The sequence below is a fragment of the Mauremys mutica genome, chromosome 8 (assembly GCF_020497125.1).
Source record: "Mauremys mutica isolate MM-2020 ecotype Southern chromosome 8, ASM2049712v1, whole genome shotgun sequence".
Taxonomy (NCBI): Eukaryota; Metazoa; Chordata; order Testudines; family Geoemydidae; genus Mauremys; species Mauremys mutica.
Window position 1 is genome coordinate 82731626 of NC_059079.1, and position 18646 is coordinate 82750271.

The following is an 18646-nucleotide window of genomic DNA, read 5'->3' on the forward strand; positions in this document are numbered from 1 at the left end:
CCCACCTTTTAATAAGCCTGAAAATCTTATTATTACAATGCTGTCCATGGAAAAACTGTTAATGAGGACATTTTACCAGTGTTTCCAGAAGCTTTCAAGCATCAGTAACAGCAGCACAAACTTTCTGACACTCGCCAGCCAATGTACCTCAGTCCCACTTTAAAGGAACGAGCACAAAGCAAGGTAATTCTGTTGCAGAGTCTTTGGCCTCAGTCTCTAACCCTGAAAGTAAGATGCCTAACTACCAGGGGCGGCTCTAGGTATTTTGCCGCCCCAAGCACGGCAGGCAGGCTGCCTTCGGCGGCTTGCCTGCGGGAGGTCCCCAGTCCCGCGAATTCAGTGGCAGTCTGCGGGAGGTCCACCGAAGCCATAGGACCAGCGGACCCTCCGCAGGCAAGCCACCGGAGGCAGCCTGCCTGCCGCCCTCGCGGCGACCGGCAGAGCGCCCCCCGTGGCTTGCCGCCCTAGGCACGCGCTTGGCATGCTGGTGCCTGGAACCGCCCCTGCTAACTACTGAGGAAATGCAAAAGCAGATGTGCTGCTTGGGATGGAAACACTCTGGAATCAGAGAACCATCGTGTCATACAATCTCATTACTTTTCACCTACCCGTGTGGTGGCCAACTGTGGCATCTGGCAATATGGACAACACAAGACACACTGCACTATAGGATATAATATTAGTGTATAATTCTATGTATAATCTTATGCCAATTTATATAATTCCCCCAGTCAGTCCTTCCCATCCTCTCACCCTACTATCTCTTTCACTCTCAGCTTTGAGTCAGTAGATACTGGTATGCTGCCCTCAAAGATCCAAACTTCTTGCCTGACAAGTGCTCTCTTTCTCAGCTTCCGATTCCTTCTTTATTCCTCTTATTCCTGCAGTCCTTCCTCTTCACTCTCCTCAACAACATGCTTGTCCCCATTACATGTACTCTTGTCCTCTCACTGTCAACTCTTTGGGAAAGGGAACATGCCCACTTCCAGTCTTGCAAATCACCATGCACATGCACATGCACATACAAGGAATGTCTGATAGTATGGTGTGATATAAAGATTTTATTGGCATGAGTTTGGAATGGCCACTGTATTCATGGATGATGAAGCTCTGAGAAAAGGTAATCCAAAAGGAATGCTAATAAAATCATATACCACACCATGATGTATTGTGTATATATCACATGGGTTACAGAAAAACTATTTTAGAAAAGTTTTAGAAAGCTTTAAAAAAAGGCTATTTCCTCTGCCTGTAAAGCCAGGGACTTTAGTTATCCTGAGTCCAACTCAGAGTTCAAGGAAGGTCATAGAAACCTCTAAAAATGATGACCTAAAATAGTTTTTGTATGCCTAAATTGTAGTCACTTTAAAGACTGTTACCTCAGACCTTCACAAGGCTAGAAGCTGGTAATCATCCCTTTCCAAAAATACCATTTATAGCAATGCAGGGATGGAAGGCTTCTTAAGTCTTTTTTGCATGGCCTACAGCATAATCTGTGCAGCAGTGTCATAACTATACTTTCCGCATACATGATACACTTTACATGCATTAATAAATGTTCACAATGGCGCTGTCAGATATTGTGTTCTTGAAGAATAGTAAACTGAAATGCAGAGAGTTGAGTGACTTTCCTTAAGTCAGACAGGGAGTCAATAGTAAAGCTATAGATAGAACTCAGAAGTCCTGACGTTCCAGTCCCCTGTTTTAACCTTTAATATTCAGTAAAATCCATGTGTGTTGGGGTGAGATCCGAGGACTAAAAGTCAGAACTCCTGGGTTCTATTCCTTGCTCTGCTATTGACTGGCTGTGTGCCTTAGTCCGGTTTTGGAGTGATCACCCCTAAGAATAAGTTTAGTTCTTGGCATCTGTTTAGATTGGCAATCATGATGCTGGATTTTATGGTGGGGACACCTGTCCACTAGGAACTGGATTAAGGCCACAAACTCATTTCACAAAGCCCATGAAACAGCTGACAGATGCCAATGACCATCCGTAACTATCAAGCTGGGCTGCAAGTCAATTTATTTGTTCTGCAGTTATATCTGGCATGTAACGGAGTAAAAGACATTTTAATGATGCAAATGATGTAATCTTTTAAGGGCAGACAGCACTCGTGAAACTGGGAAGAAACTCACAGTGAAAGTGAAAACTCACACTAAAAGCACCATGCTAGCTTGAACCTGGAGATCTTTTCATGACAACCAATGGTATTGCTCATCTGCCAGGAATGCAAAAAATCAGCTGACAAAATATGGGATTAGCATGATGAGGATTTGGAAATGTATAATGCACTCATCACCAGCTGCTGATTCACACAGGCTAAAACTTCAGAACAGGCACATAACCAAAAAGTAGCCAGTCTTATCTTGGTAAGAGTTTGGAGGCTGCATAAATTCACAGTGAGATAAAAAAGCAAGGAATGAAAGACTCACATTGCAGCTGCTATTGCAGTGGATACAGAAAGAAATACCCAAAGACAGACATAAGAAGAGATGGTAAGAAGGAAGCTGAATATGCTGAATGTGGTCAGCCCAATACCTTGGTTGTGGGGTATGTGTTGGCTGCAAATCATGAATACAGCATTTTAAAAAGAAATAGTACCTATTTGACAAATATATTCCACATACTGAGACACTTCTTGAGCTGTGAGCTCATGGAACATATTTGGCAGTAAGCTTTTTCCGACTACCCTTTCTCCTTTCCTCCCTCTCCCCTCTTGTCACTTCTGTCTCTTTCCACCATCCTTCCCACTCTCCTTGCCTCTGGCCTCTTTCCTGTTCTAGCTCTGCTGATCCCACAAACAGCATTTCACCGTTGGGCACCCTTGTTTTCCTGTTGACTCCTGTTTTGTTGATGTGCCAATTTGAAGTGATTTAGTTGAATAACACACCACAGGCAGTGAATGGGGTAGCATTATACATGGACTGAACATTTCTCCCTCACAGAGTAAAGGAGCATCAGCCAGACAGGCAAGAGGCCAAGGCTATTCTGTCACACACCATCCACTTCCCCTGAATGGCCTGGGGTCCTTGGTGCACCTGTTCTATATTCACCTCCTATAATTTCAGATCAAATTAAGAAGACAAGTATCTTTTCCATTAATCCTATACAAAGGAAATGTTAAGAAGGGCTACTCATTAGCACAGACAGAAGATCACTCACTCACCATAGATAAAAGAGATGGCCCCTGTCTGATGTATAGTGCAGAAATGAACTGAGTGATCAATAAATCAGCCAGATGCCCTTTCACCTTCAAGTACTTCACACTGCAATCCCTCCCATACGTGTTTATTTTCAATGGGAGCATTCTGGGTGTTAGATTAGGAAGGCAAGGCCAGGCAACCTACTTGTTGGCATGGGGCTTGTTATTTGCACAAAGGAAAATCCCTGCTCTGCCTAAAAGTCTCTGAATAACCCCAGGTTCAGAGAGTGCCAAAACAGTTTCACCAGCCTCTAATTAAAACAGTTTATGTTTTGTAATATTACCATTATTTTTCTTCAATGACAACCATAGGCAGCAGGAGTTGTCATTTTCAGTAGTTAGTAGCTACTTATTTACCCAATAATTTAGCATCTAACCTGTTAAGTGTTTATACAGCAGGTCAAAAGCATACATGCAATATAGAAGGAGTGGTAATGATAAGAGCTTCTATCTTATTAAAGGCAAACATTAGAAATACCAAATGCTTTCAAAATAAAGAAAAGAAATATGCCACAATTTTATATGGGCTTAATAATTATTTTAAACACAATAAAATGAAGAGCTCAAAATGAAAAAAATAATTTAGAAAAAACCTACCCTTGTATTTATACTTATTTAAATGGCGCCGTCCTTTGCCAGCAAGCCAAAAGCAAACAGAATGAAAATAAAATAATGAAAAAGCCACACAAGAAGAATAGGAAATGCTGAGAATAAATAACTGAGATCTATTACAGCCAGACAGGAGAAGCAACTGATGGAACATGCTACACATTGTTGGTTTAAAAAAAAAGCATTTTAGATCAAGATATTAATCCAAACAAATTGCTTATTATATTGCATAATCAATTACATTTATCTGCTAAATGCCAACTTAATGGCCACCATCAGGAGCTATCACTAGTTGACTCTTAATTTTTCTTCACAAATCAAGAATGCCAGTCATCAGCTCTCAAACAGTTCAGGTCAAATTCCGCATACTTTCATTTATGTAGATGTTTATACCATGCTCATCATTATGGTATCTGAACCCTGTGTGATGTTGCATTTGGTACAAGTCTGGGCAGAATTTCACCTTTTGAGTTTAGCTAAACAATTTCATAATGCAAGCTCTAAGTTCACCTTAGAAGGTATAATTCAAAGAGGTATGAATACCAGCACATTTGCAAAACAGTATGATGATTGCTTTGGATAAACTTTTTTTTCCTGAGGTGAGAGAATTTACATGCCCTTCAAAACGTTATAAGAGTAAAACAAATTATAGTAAGTTTGATACACTCCAAAGATCCTAGATCAGTTGGTTGTTTCAGCCTCAAATATTGCAAATCTCAAAAAGCAGGGCAGAAGGAATCATGCCTGCTTATTGACTTAGCAAGGGACATTGGCCAATTGAATGCAGCTAAACTAGTGTTAGAACAGGAACAGGAAAAAGCATTAGGGTCTGTTAAGATGAGGAAGAAGATGTGTTTAATACCTCCCAAGGGGCGTCATGGGAATTATGGAAAAATACAACTGAACACACAAAATAAATGTAACACAGTGTCAAAGTAACATAATCATGGCTCTACAAGTGCATATTCCCCGAATTCCTCCTTGACACTATTTTGTCTCTCTGTCATTGGGCACTTTTATGACTAATACTTAAGGACATATTACCACTTATGAAGTTACTAGCAATATAGTTCAGTTTATGGCCGCTTCTGCATCAGTTTAAAGCAAACACATATTTTGAAGACAGACACACACCCACTGAATTATCCTCTGAGTTAAAAGCTTTTACATTTCTGTGGTGCTTCAATCACTTGAGATTAAAATGTAAAATGTGAATTTTTCATATGGTAAATGAAAGTCTTAGTCAGGTTAAACTCCCATTGATTTTAAAGGGAATTTTGCCTGAGTGAGGATTGAGTATAAATGTCAGGATTGGATCCATAATGGTATTAGCTTTCTCTACTATTGGTGAAATCCAATCCACTCACATGTAGGGTGACCAGACGTCCCGATATTATTGGGACAGTCCTGATTTTAGGGGACTTGTCCCGTGTCCTGAACTTACATCGGTCGGGACGCCCTTTGTTCCGATATTGGGGACCATCTGGACCGCAGCCGCGGCGCTGCCGCTTCCTGCTTCCTGGGGCAGCTCCCGGTGCCCACCCGCCAGCAGGAGCGCCACGTGCTGTAGGGGCGGGGCTTGCAGGCGCTGGGAGTGGGCAGAGAGCCCTCCGTCCCCCCACCCGATCCGACCCTTACCCTAGGAGCCAGGGGGACCAGCTTGCCACGTGCTTCCCGGGATGGGAGCCACCCCAGGTGAGCACCACCGGGACTCCCCAGCTCACCCCGTGGCAGGTCCCTCTGGCTCTTAGGGTGGGGGGGCTCTGCGTGCTGCTGGCTCCTGCAAGCCCCGCTCTGTGGCTCCAGCAGCTCCCATTGGCGCTTTTCCCCGCCAATGGGAGCCACAGAGCTCACACTTGTGGCGGGTGCAGCACGTGGAGAGTCTGGAGACCCCCCTCGCCGCTCTTACCCTAGGAGCCAGAGACCTCCCAGCAGGGCTGGTGAGTGCAGCCAGGGAAGGGGGCAGGGTGTGATGGAGTGAGTGTCTGGGAGGTGTGTGGGGGTTGCTGGGCTGTGAGGGTGTGAAGGGCGCTGGGCAGTGGGGGAGGTTTGTGTGTGTCAGGGCACTGGGCATTGCAGGTCTGTGTGGGGCATTGTGTAGGTGTGGTGGTGGGGCAGTGGGGAAGGCACTGGGAGGGAGAAAGGAAGGGAGGGAGGGGAAATCAGTGTGTATTGGGAACCTAGCGAGTGGGGAGTTCTGTGTTGGGTGCTGGGCAGTTGTGGTGGGGCTATGGGGAGGAGGGCGCTGGGCGGGGTGTGTGTACACAGCACTGTGCATTTGTGGTGGAAGAGTTGTAGGGGGGCGCTGGGCATAATGGATCCAGGGGGCACTGGGCAGGGGAGCGGTGTGGCGCAGCATGGGCCCACCAGGAAGGGGCATGCTGGTAGCACAAGACCAGGCGGACCAGTGTGCCTCTGGCTCTGGTTGGGGCTGTGCACCTGTGTCTGTCTCTCCCTCCCCTCACTCCCCAGCTCGCCCAATGTGTCCTGATATTTCACTCTAGCGATCTGGTCACTCTACTCACATGAAGCCTGAGTACTGGGGAGGTAAAAGCAACCTTCACTCAAATCCAGGGCCAGGGCTAATATTCCAGCCTGTGGCTTGTGCTAGTAGCTGCAATTCTTGCATGGCAGTCACATGTAGTGCTGGGACCACTGGATACACAAAAGTTGGATCTGTGGTCCCTCCGTGAGCCCGTCCCATTGTGGCCTTCCACCACAAACTATGGGAGGATGGTGTGATGACCCTTTCCATGGCACATATAGGGTGTGCAGGCACTCCTGGGCAGTCACTCTGCTTGCAAACCCCCTAAGTGGGGTTAGATATTGCGAAAGGCCTTGCACTGGACCTCTGTAACAGAGATGATTTTCACCCTATATGAAGCTGCTAGGCTGTTGTATTACTGCACGAATCAAGCTCTAACAGCTGTTCAAGGAACCCCCTAATCCATACTTTAGCTACATTGGCCATTACTCTAAAGATTTCTGTGGACAACTGGAGAAAGTGAATTGTATGGTATTAGGGAATTCAGAAATTAAAAGCAGTTTGAAAACATATTATCTACAAACAGAACTAATAGCTTAAGGCTACCTTCATTAAAACTGATTTACTTCAGTATATCATGTTATTATTTTAAGCTTAACATTACATAGAATCCTAATTTTAAATTCTGCCCTCTCAAATGGCTCTCACATACAGTATCCACTGAAGTAGACAGAAAAATCCATACAAAATGAATGGAGATATTAAAAGGCATGTTCCATGGGTGAGATATTCATAATGCACATATGTGTACAACCCTACAGTTGTTGGTCTGTTCCAGACCAGTAACTGTATGTGTATCTATCTGCACATGTACATGTGAAGTTTGCATGCATATACATTTTGCCCCTAAAAACATAGTCCATGGTGTTTAACTACAAACATTAATAAAGGGGAAAGAAATTAAGGGCTTCTCAGAATTCATGAAACTTACTATTATACTTGTGCTTTTGAAAGGGTAAAGACACAACACATGGAAGAGAGCAGGAAAGATAGGGAGAGGCATTATGTGTTGATTGAGTGGTGCTAGTAGACTTATTGAGATATAACTGTTTGACAAGTGTCCTAGAATATGACTGTTAGTCTGATGGAGCCTGAACGAACAGTGTTTTCTGCCATAAATTTGAAGTACAGTATTAAAGCAGATGATGTAAGAACCCTACACCAAAAGTGGCTTAGTAATATAGAATTATTGCTGCATAACGCAGAAGGCACATGGGATGTTTAATGACCAAGATGCAGATGTCTAAAGAGTGGCAGTGAAGCATGAAGGTACTACACACACTTTTTCACAGATTAACAACAAATAAATGTGCACCAGTGTCAATATGCATGTACAGCACACACAGTAATGCTGTATGCTTTGAATATATACAGTGGTCTCCTTTGTAAAACTTGCCAGTTATTGTCTCAGATAATAATGTTGCCTTGGTATTCCCTACAGTAAGTATAAATAACAGGTTAGTACTGACGTATACTTATTAATTTATTTAGGGCAAAATGGGCATATTTTTAAGGGTCACCCAAAGTATCCAAAATACATATTTCCCCCTTTGAACATTAATGAACCCTCACTCTAAAGAAAACAATCCCAAACACACAGTACTGAAAGTGTGACTTAATCCCACACAAACCAGGAAATTGAGAGTGAAGCCTGTTTTAAAATAACAATCACCATGCCCACGAATTACAGGGATCTCCACAGAGCAGTTGATTATATACACTATTGCTCTATTGCAGTAGCTAGGCTAAGCCAAGAGTATCTTCCTTGACTCTCAGTTTTCTGGCTTTTTTGTGTCTGACAGAGCCTGAACATGATTTGAACTGTATTTTTTGTAGTTTAATATGTTTACCAGAAACACTACCCCTCAAAAATACCTACCCCATAGCTAGAAGCATTTGTTACATAACACCGCAATATCATCCATCCATGAATGTTGCTTTACATTTGTAGTTAGCTTTTCAAATTGTGACACTGGACCTCATAGTGTTAATTCACTAAAATAAGTCTCTAGGATAGGGTTATTTTTTATACTTCCCTTTTATATTTTTATACTTCCCTGAATATAAATCCCTCATTCTCATTCTCTGAAAGTCCTGTAAGTATTACAGTTTTAAAAGATTACAAGATTAAAAAAAACCTTTATGAATTAGAAACATGTGTAGCCCAGAAAGAATATATAAAATGTACAAGTAAAGAAGATGCTCAGTCTTCTATTACAGGTAAATTAATGATAATCAGAAAGCACTGATGGTAATTCAGCTGCTTTTACTGGAAATGAAGCCTTTTCTTTTTAGTAAATTCTTCTTTCCTACCTATCTTGGCACAGAAACTAGCTACGCTTATCCAGGCTCATCAGCAATACAGCATTATTTTCACTTGACCAACTGCTTTAACTCTGCCAGATCGAAGATAAAGGTAGGTATGTGTGTGTGTAAGTAAATACATATATAAAATCCACTTCTTGGGTCTCAATAGAATCCATGTAACTAACCTGTTCTGGAGATCCACTCCCATGTCAAAGCCTAACACACACTGTAGAATAATGATTAACATAGGGTAAATGGTACCTTTAGCACAATCAGCACCATGGAATCCTGGAAAACAGTGACAGACTCCAGATACACACTCGCCATTCCCATGACAATTACGTGGACAATCCTGCACTGAATCTGAAAGACAGACATCAAAGACACATTAGTTATTCCTGTTCTTGGCTGCAGAAAGAAAGCTAGTGCTGAATGTACATCCAGTGCAAGTTTTGCATTCAACTTGATAATGACAGGTCACTTAAAAAAATGCTAAATATTTACTGTGACACCGAGGCACCCCCATATTCACCACTGTCATATAATTATGATATGTTGTGTGTATGCCTTGTGAGGTATCATTCTAAAAGTCTTCATCTGCTAAATATTAATATATTATTGGATTCTATGTGCTATCATTGTATGTGAAGTTATAACGTTTTGTTATGTATGTGTTACTAAAAAATGTTGTGAAGTTGGAAACATCCACAACTAACCTTTCAGGTACAACAATGAAGAAGCTAATGGCTCATCAGCAAAGACAATGGACTATGGAAAAACTTATCCTCACCTGTGGAGGCTTCAGTCAGCCTATGGGCAACAGCTGCCATGACTCATCAGGAGCATGCAAGGGCTTGTGACCAAATCACATGATACTGGAGTCCATTTTGGTACCTGTACTTTTCCACAAACTGGGCTGGGAATCTGGTTTGGAACAAAGGGGTTCCCGCCATATGGAAAAACTATGACATCATACCTAGGACTCACTCCTCTATCAGTCAACACCTGGAAACATCGAAGGAACAAAGACTGGACTGCAGAAAGGGGTCCCAGGTGAGAAAGAAGAAAGCCCTGTCTGTGTAAGGAAGCTAAAACCTGCTTGTATAATATTGCTGATTCAAATCCTATCTAGTTTGTATGAGACTGAGATTGCAATTTTGTTTAATTTCCTGCTTTGATCTGTTTGCTATCACTTATAAAAACTTAAAATGTATCGTTCTGTAGTTAATAAACCTGTTTTATGTTTTATCTTAACCAGTGTGTCTTTGAGTGAAGCATTTGGAAATCTTAGCTCTGGTAAAAGGCTGATGCATATCTTTCCCACATCAAGGGGGAAGCGTACTAATTTAATGAGCTTGTACTGTACAGATACTTGTCCAGTGCAAGACTGTATAATTCTGGGTTTATACTCCAGTAGGGGTGCAATGCTGGGGAGCTGGGAAATTGGCTGCTGGTAAAGCACTCAGGTGACTCAGTTGGGTGTGTGGTGCTACCCGCTGTCAAGTTGGGTGATAACAGTCCCTGGGGGTGGGGCAGGGGGGACTGGCTGGGTATCACCAGCAGAGCAGTGTGGGAGGCCAGCCCAGCTGAATGGGTTGTGGGCACAGAGGTTCCAGTGGCTTCCAAGCTTCACCCTGGGGGTGACAACCTATCACATTAACATTTCTGAACCTTATGTTTACTCAATATTATTGGATTTGAAAAACTGTAATTTAAAATATGGGTTTAATCTAGGTTTTAAAAAATAACCTTTTTTTTTGTTTTGTTTTGTTTGTTTTCTTGATTTTGTCTTCCACCTACTTGGAATTAAAATACTACCTAACGGTGATTACAACAAACTTCACCTGACATAGGTAAGTATCAATCTCATTTCACAGACTGGGAAATTGAGATACTGGGAGATCTAGTAACCTGCTCAAGGTCACACATTGACTCTTTAGGAGTCAGAGTTCACAGAGAAACTACATTTCCTTTCTAGGCTAATGTCATACTTCAGGATTCTGAACAGAAAACAAATCTCAAATCTGAAGTAAAGAATTGAGATACAGAAAATAGACCACAAAGTGAAAGAAAACTCAACCAATAACCATCAGCTAGGCCACTGGATAGTATTCTTGGTAGAGGTGAAAACAAAAGCCAAAATGTGTGACTCTTAAAAAAAATGCCATTTCATTGTCTTGTGAAGAGAACACTTGACTACGGAAGGATTTGTTTCCTTTGCTGCACAGCACATGAAAGTACTTTCCCTGTGTTCAAAGGTACCATATATTTAGTGGGGTCTGTGGTTGACATTCTTGCCTGACATTCTTTCTCATGTTTCATATCAAAGAGGCTTTCAGTTCTCTCAGTGCCTCTCGTTGGTGAAAGTTCTGATAATAGATATATGTGGAAGAACCTCTGAACTAGATAAAATACTGTACTTTTCTCTGCATTTCAGTCCGATTACTATCACTGCTCTATCAAGATGTCTACCTGACTATTAGACCTATTACCTTTGACTTTCTTCTAAGATGTAGTCCAGACCTGGCAACATTAAGACAAGCAGTTTATCACATCTCAAGAGTAGCTTTTGCAAGATGGGTTGGGGGAGTATACCAAACCACTAAGGGACCTGGTACAAGAAGGTTCACATGCCATTTGGAGTTCCAGAAAACTCTATCTATATATGAACGGACTGTCTGTCTGTCTGTGGGTGTGTGCATTCATGTGCATATACATGCACACACAAAGACTCTTATAAAATCATTTGTGGATTATGAAGGGAAAATCATTATTCATATCTCACATTGCAGGTTAACAGAAATAACTGCTTCTAAGCCTAAAGATTCAAGGCTGGACTATCCTTTCACACCTGTGTTAATCAGGACTCACTTGAGTGAATTTGGTGGATTACACAGTGTAATTCGGTGGATTATACCAGGATTATACCTGGGAGGAGAATCAGGCCCATAGTGCATCTGTCTTTTTAGCACTGATCCTTCAAGCAACGAAAATGTCTCTGTTTTTCACCATTTTATAACTTCTCCCTTGAGAATGCGGATCGTGATCCCCTTCCTCCTAGCTGAATAGGACCTGCACGAGACTCACAAATTGGACTACACAAGACTCACAAAGCCCAGCTTCTTAATTCCTTAATCAGCAGAGAGGAAGTGAGCAACTCGTAGGCTGTGAAAATCTTTTACTAAACAGGGGAAACTCACTTGTGGTTTCAGGTGTTGCTATGACAGCGACACTCAGAAAGGTTTCCCAAGCATTTCAACCAACTTCAACACACCTTTTGATAAAGACTTGGGACTTTGGCCTGGTTTTGGTTTTCAGTTGCCTGACTAAGATGGAATCCTCTCTGCTCTTGAGTGTCCCTCTTCATAAAGCCTCAAGCTTTCATCATAATTTTATTCTCAGGGCAAAGGGTAGTGGCCCTCTTCCTTCCATTCTCATGCCTTCAGGGGATGACCCACTCTCAGATGTTTGGGGGCGGGGGTGGCAAGGGGATGGTTGGGTAACATACTTTCACCTCCTCTTTCTTTTGGTGTGTTAGTGATCAATAGGCAGAAAGAGGGAGTTATGTGTATTTTTTTTAAATATCATATATTTATAAAAATAATAGTTTACCTGCTTGATATTATCTTGCTGGACTATGAAGAATTAAATCAAAGGAGGCTATTATGGGTGAAGCAAACAGAAATGAAACAATGACAAAGATAAGTCTCTTTAAGGGAACAATGGCGGAAGCTATTAATTGGGAAATGTCCCTGCCTGGGTCCAATCAGGTTGGCAACAGCTTTCTTTGCGTAGGTCTAGGCCTATGATTAAAGAGGATATGAAAACCTGGAAGATGCTAGGCTAGGCGGGAAGGAGGATAAGTGGGCTTTCAGCAATGGCCATGGGGGGAGTGTCTGAAAGACACACACTGAGGACATAGAAATTGCAGAAAGCAGGCTCTTTCCCCCTCGCCAGAGATGGAAGTAACCAGGCTGAATGGAATTTACCAAAGTTTGCAAGGAAAGGTTACGGTTTAGATTAAGGGCTATATGCATATAGGCCGTTATTGGCTTTAATCTTTGCTCTGCATGTTATATAACTTTGGGTGCATATATAATGCTTTGGTTTTTAGTAGCTGTTTTTGAACTACTTTAATCATTTCACTGGTCACAGCCCCGAGAGGAAAAAGGCATATAGGTGCCAAACCTAGTTGGACCTGTCAGGTTATCATGGTTGGTAAACAGAGGGGGCAGCCCACCAATCCAGTCAAAAGGTGGTATGGTTGCACCCCGAGAGGGGGGAAGGTAGTAAAATCATCACCTGAAGGGGTGTATTCAAGGGGGACTAACAGGGATTTAAAGCACTGCTTATCCTGTTATCGTGACACCACCTAAGTCCCATGTAAAGTTTTGGTGAGTGTTTCAGTGATGAAGTCTCAGCTATGCACTGCTGGCAGTTGGGTGTGACAACACGAACCATCTCCAAACAGCCAATTCGAACGCAGCTTTGCAGGAACAGCCATACACCACTATTATTAATATCTGTAGTTATAAGATTTGTCCATTGTAAAGCCTCTGGGTTCATTCATTTTCTTTTTGAAAGACAGCTAAATATTAACAGGATCACAGATTTTGGCCTTCAATATAGGCAACACAAAACCATCAACATCTCACCCCTAGAAAAATTTCCCTCTTTTCCTACCTACACTCAGTATACATCAAATATTACTGGATTAAAGCAAAATATGCACAAAAAGAGAGACCTGATAGAAGGCCTCCACACTTAATAAAGATAAGCAAACAGAGGGCAAGATCCTCAGCATGCAGGCATACATACCTAAGATAACTGTATTGAAAGAGACTACTTCTTTGTCCTTGCCATCATTGTAAAATGCCAGGTGCCACAAACCCACATCCAAGTATTGAACAAACACAGCTTCATTCTGAACCAGGGTCTGGATACTTCGACGTTCCCGGGGGGACTCCACCACACTCCATTTCTCTTTCCCATCCAAACGCTCCATGAAATCATACTGTGTGGTAAAACAGAAACAGAGAGACCTGAATTTAGAGTAATGCTACAGATCAAAATCTGGCACAATATCTTGCCCACTCTTCCTCCAAATGCCCTTCCCTTCAACCCTTATTTGGAGAGTGTGGCAATTTGAAGCCAGCCTTTCCTTATTCATTATGGGTCTGGTAGCAATTCGCTTATCCTTTCTGATAATGTGATATAGACAGAATTAAGTGTCTGCACTCTGCAAAAATGTTGGCAAGTTTTTAAGTAAAAGTCCTCCAAAGTCTGAGCTTTTGAAGAAAGTTGCTAATTAGTTACATTGTCTGTTTTCATCTAAAAAAATACTGAATGGATTTTAGACCAATGATAATATGTACAGCAGACATGCAAACTTTAATAAGATTTCATGCTACAGGATGTAAGAATATTGTTCAGGAACCAACTCTCCCCTATGTACTGCATTGTTCAGCTGGCCAAGCACATTATGGTGATTTTTTACCTGCTGAAGCATCAGGTATTGGCCACTGTTAGAGCAAGATTCAGGATGCGCTGGATTAATGTTTGGATCCTTCATAGCAAGTCTTAGGTTCTTATATAAATTCTCAAATCAGGAAATCTCATTTTGAAAGAAATTCACCCATTCCACAGCAATCACCTACAGCAGTCTCCTGCTGGCATTGTACTGGCACAGAAATCTCAGACATGCCACCTGAAGTACTAATGAATGAAAGTCTCCTCATTGTGAATATGGAAAAAGCTCATTGTTTTTGCCTAAAACACTTCTACCCTGATATAACGCGACCCGATCTAACACGAATTCGGATATAACGTGGTAAAGCAGTGCTCCGGGGGGGCGGGGCTGCGCACTCTGGTGGATCAAAGCAAGTTCGATCTAACGCTGTTTCACCTATAACGCGGTAAGATTTTTTGGCTCCTGAGGACAGCATTATATCGAGGTAGAGGTGTATAAGGTATCCCACTCTGTACCTGACTGAAGCTTTACTGTAGAAGCATCACCACACAGAGAAAGAAAGTATTCACAGAATCATGGAATATTAGGGTTGGAAGAGACCTCAGGAGGTCATCTAGTTCAACCCCCTGCTCAAAGCAGGACCAACACCAACTAAATCATCCCAGCCAGGGCTTTGGTTGGCTCTGTTGCAACTGTGTTCAGTTTGGGGCATCTCATTGCTTGAAAGTTACTGACAAACTGGAGGATTCAGAAAAGAACAACAGAAATAAGGAATTGATTTATGAGGAAAGACTGAGGATGGCAAGCTTGCACAAGTTCCAGTAGAGGTGGGTCATGTTAACAATTCGCAAGGTGAAAGCAGTGAGCAAAGTAAGGAATTATTTAGCACAGAGGAGGGGTGCTACTAGTATTCAGATGAAATTAAGAAAGGGAAAATTTAACTAGAGTGTCAGGAAAATCTTCCCAACAGTAAGATCTATTAGGCTGTGTAATAATCTCCCAAGGGAAACTCCATTGCTTGGTATATTTCAAACAAGATTGGAAGAAATATTAGTTAAATCTCCAACATGGAATAATTCTGCCTAGGCAGGCAGCTGGACTAGATGACCTAATAGACTTTTTCTATCCGTAACTTCTGTGATTCTAGAACTTCCAGGCAGATACGACGCTCAACCCACTAGTCCCCATAGCCTCTATATGAGGAAGTCCTTAAGAAATACACCAAAACCAATATATCTAATGTTTTTATAGCTATATAACAAGTCCCCTATGAAAACATGTCTTGCTTTAGACACATCTATCTATCTAGCACTAGATCGAGATAAATAGATATGTCTAAAGCAAGACGTATGTGTTCAATAAAATACAGTAATAGTACGTGCTTGCTTGCCAGGAGTGTTATTGCATTTCCCTCTGTTATCACTAGCACATACAGCCCAAGCTGGTGATAGCTCAAAGAACAGAAACACTCTGCTTTTATTTAAAAATAACTATCGTCCTGAACTCCAAACATGCCACTTCTCCTGCAGAGGACTTTGTGCACTGCAGGCTGAATTCCATTAATTAATACCAAGTTACTGAAAATAAATTAAAATATAATAAGAAAATAAACAAGAAATAAGAAATAATAATAATTAATAATATATTCCCTTCCGTAGGAGAGAAAGAAATTTAAGTCTTCAGGATTTTGGAACTATTCGTAGTGTCATGGTATGTACCTGCCTGTTTTCAGGTGCATTCAAGTTAGGGGTAGTAGTGTCTGACAACTTCTGTGTCTAAAGGTATCCCCAACACCAAAGTATCTGAGCACTTCACAATATTTACTGTATGTATCCTCAGAACTCCTCTGTTAGGTATGAGAGTGCTATTATCCCCATTGCATAGATGGGAAACTGAGACACACATAGATTAAGTGACTTGGCTAAGGAATTCTGTGATATAGCAGGGACCCGAACCCCAGTCTCCTAGAGTTACAGACCACTGGGCCATCCTTCCTCTCTGTAAAGCATTTTGGGGGGTGGATGGGAGGGTGTAATAGCAAGAAGTGACTAAACTAAATACCTGTGTGCTCTCCACCCAAACCTATTTTACATGGCACATGGCTAGGAAAAATAATTCAGTTTAGGGATAAGCCAATACACAGCAGGGATTTACACAATTCTGACATGTCAGTAACTTTCAGAGCATAAATGGTGTCAAACCTGTTTGCAAATCAGACCATTAAATCAGCGACCTTTGGAAATGTTACCAAAACCTACCTGCCAGCAGTCAGAGGTTAAAGATGGACTCACTACACTCTTGGAAAATGTTATTAGTGGGGCAACAACCTCGGAAATTTTTTTATTGCTCTTTGGAAGGTTTGCTCACTGACAGTCGACATGGAAGAAAGTAGCAATAAAAGCTGACATTTCTCATTGGCAACATGCTGTTCTGGTCTGCTTGTGCTGGCAGGCTCCTCTGCCTCCCCCATGTCTGATGCTGATTCTACCTCAGATGGCAGGGCAGGCTCAGCGGTTGGTGGGATCGAAGAGGAACAGCCTGGAAAAGCTAAAAGGGATTGAAGCAGCTTTAGCTGCAGTGTCCCCAGTCTCCTCCTGTGATCATGGGTGTGACCTAGCAATGGCAGGTCCCTTTGCAGGCCTGTCCATATCATTAAAATTTTATCCATAACCAACATTCAATAGATGAGCATTATTCCTCCTTAAAACTTCTCATTAAGATGAATTCAGTGGTCAGGAAAGGTCCACGGTCGAGAGCCATGATATTAAAATTCCAGTACAGGTACAGCATGGGCAACACTTGTGGAATCTCACTCACGACAAGTCTCAATCCCAGTCAGAAATGGCCAGCACTAAGGGCTTGTCTACACTTCCCGGGGGATCAATGAGCAGCAATCGATGCATCGGCAATCTATTTAGTGGGTCTAGTGAAGACCTGCTAAATCGATCGCAGATCGCTCTCCCATCGACTCCTGTCCTCCACCGGATCGAGACGAGTAGGGGGAGTCAATGGGAGAGCGTCTCCCATCGACACCGCGTAGTGTGGACCCCGTGGTAAGTAAATCTAAGCTACGTCGATATGAGTTACGCTATTCACGTAGTTCAAATTGCATAGCTTAGATCGAATTTCCCCTGTAGTGTAGACAAGGCCTAAGAGGGGGAGGGAGGCAGAACGCCTTCTGGAGGGGCCCTAGGTGGAGCACACCCTCCAGCATAAACCCCAAGAGGCGCACTATGTATACTGGGCATGCCCCCTTATCCTTCCTGATCCTGGAGACATGAAAGAGATGGAAGGTCCCGGCATATTCTCCTATATGCGTGCCACTGCAAAACCTGGCTTGGATGGGGTTTATTCTAGCTGAGTGTGGACTTTCCAAATTGCTCCTTATGCAGAAGCCATAATCAGACCTAACACTTACCTGTGTATACAGCTGCCAAGTGTTGTATGGACATTAACAAACACACTCCAGAGCAATGTGTCTAGTCTTGACTGACCAAGGAAACAGGCCATCAAGACCATCCCCAGGCTTGGCTCTGCTTCACCACATGCCCAGCTAGATCATTATTTTGCATCATGTTGCTCTATTGATCCTCTGATTTACTGTTTTTACACAAAGTTCTGTTGAAAATGTTACACGTGTCCTAAAGCGACCCATAGACGGATAAGAGCGTGAGACATGTGTCACATACAGAAAGCAAGCACATGCACCTGTGCTCATCAGGAAGAAATTGTGCAGGTTTCTAATCACACAATGAACACAGAGTGCTAGGGATGATACCAACTCACATGTATTAAGAACTGCCACACATCACTATTTACAACTCAAACTGAACCTTTATAGAGGTCTGAAAGTTTGGCCGACTTGTATTTTTGTACTCCTCTATGGTTCATGGCTTAGGACTGATCTGCAATCAGAAATGACAGAAGACTGTCCAGAAACAAAAAGCACCAGTAACTGCATGAGAGCACCTGTCCTTGTAGAACTCCTGGCTTGATTTTGCAGACATGAGAGGAGTGCTTTATACAGATCAGGCCTCCTGTAAAAAGGTGAGATTTTGAACCCACTCTCAATACAATGGGTTAATTGTCCAAATTTATCCTTTCCTTGGGTTTGCTCTTCTTTTTTCACCCTATGTAAGCATACCTGTACTTACAGACCTCAATGTTAACCTAAGTTCTTCCTGATCAATTTGTCCCTACAATGTTTCCTTTCAAGGCATCTTATCCCTCTCTCTTATACTTCTGAGAATAACTGAGACCCACCTGCTCGGCCAGCTAGTGTGAGTCAGCAAAATAGCTTTGCAACTCCACACAGAGTGTCCTAAAGCCTGATACCTGGCTGCACTTCCAAATTACAGATGAGTCCAAACCAAACTCCAAGAGTGTTTGAAATCAGGATATAAACCCGGATTTTTAAAATAGACCTTATTTTAATAATGGGATAAACCAAAACATGGAGTTAAAAACTCATGAACATCAAGTGTTCAAAATCCAGATATAGATTTAGATATT

At 42.2% G+C, this 18646-nt stretch overlaps 1 protein-coding gene across 1 annotated transcript in view; it reads right to left on the reverse strand.

Moving 5' to 3' along the window:
* The window catches only part of TENM2 (teneurin transmembrane protein 2), a 966597-nt gene that overhangs the window by 162131 nt on the left and 785820 nt on the right, over positions 1-18646 (reverse strand). Inside the window, exons 12-13 of the mRNA XM_045027903.1 lie at positions 13483-13678; positions 8926-9027 (exon numbers count right to left, since the gene is read on the reverse strand). Coding sequence (XP_044883838.1) covers positions 8926-9027; positions 13483-13678 — 298 coding nt within the window. The remainder of the gene's footprint in view (positions 1-8925; positions 9028-13482; positions 13679-18646) is intronic.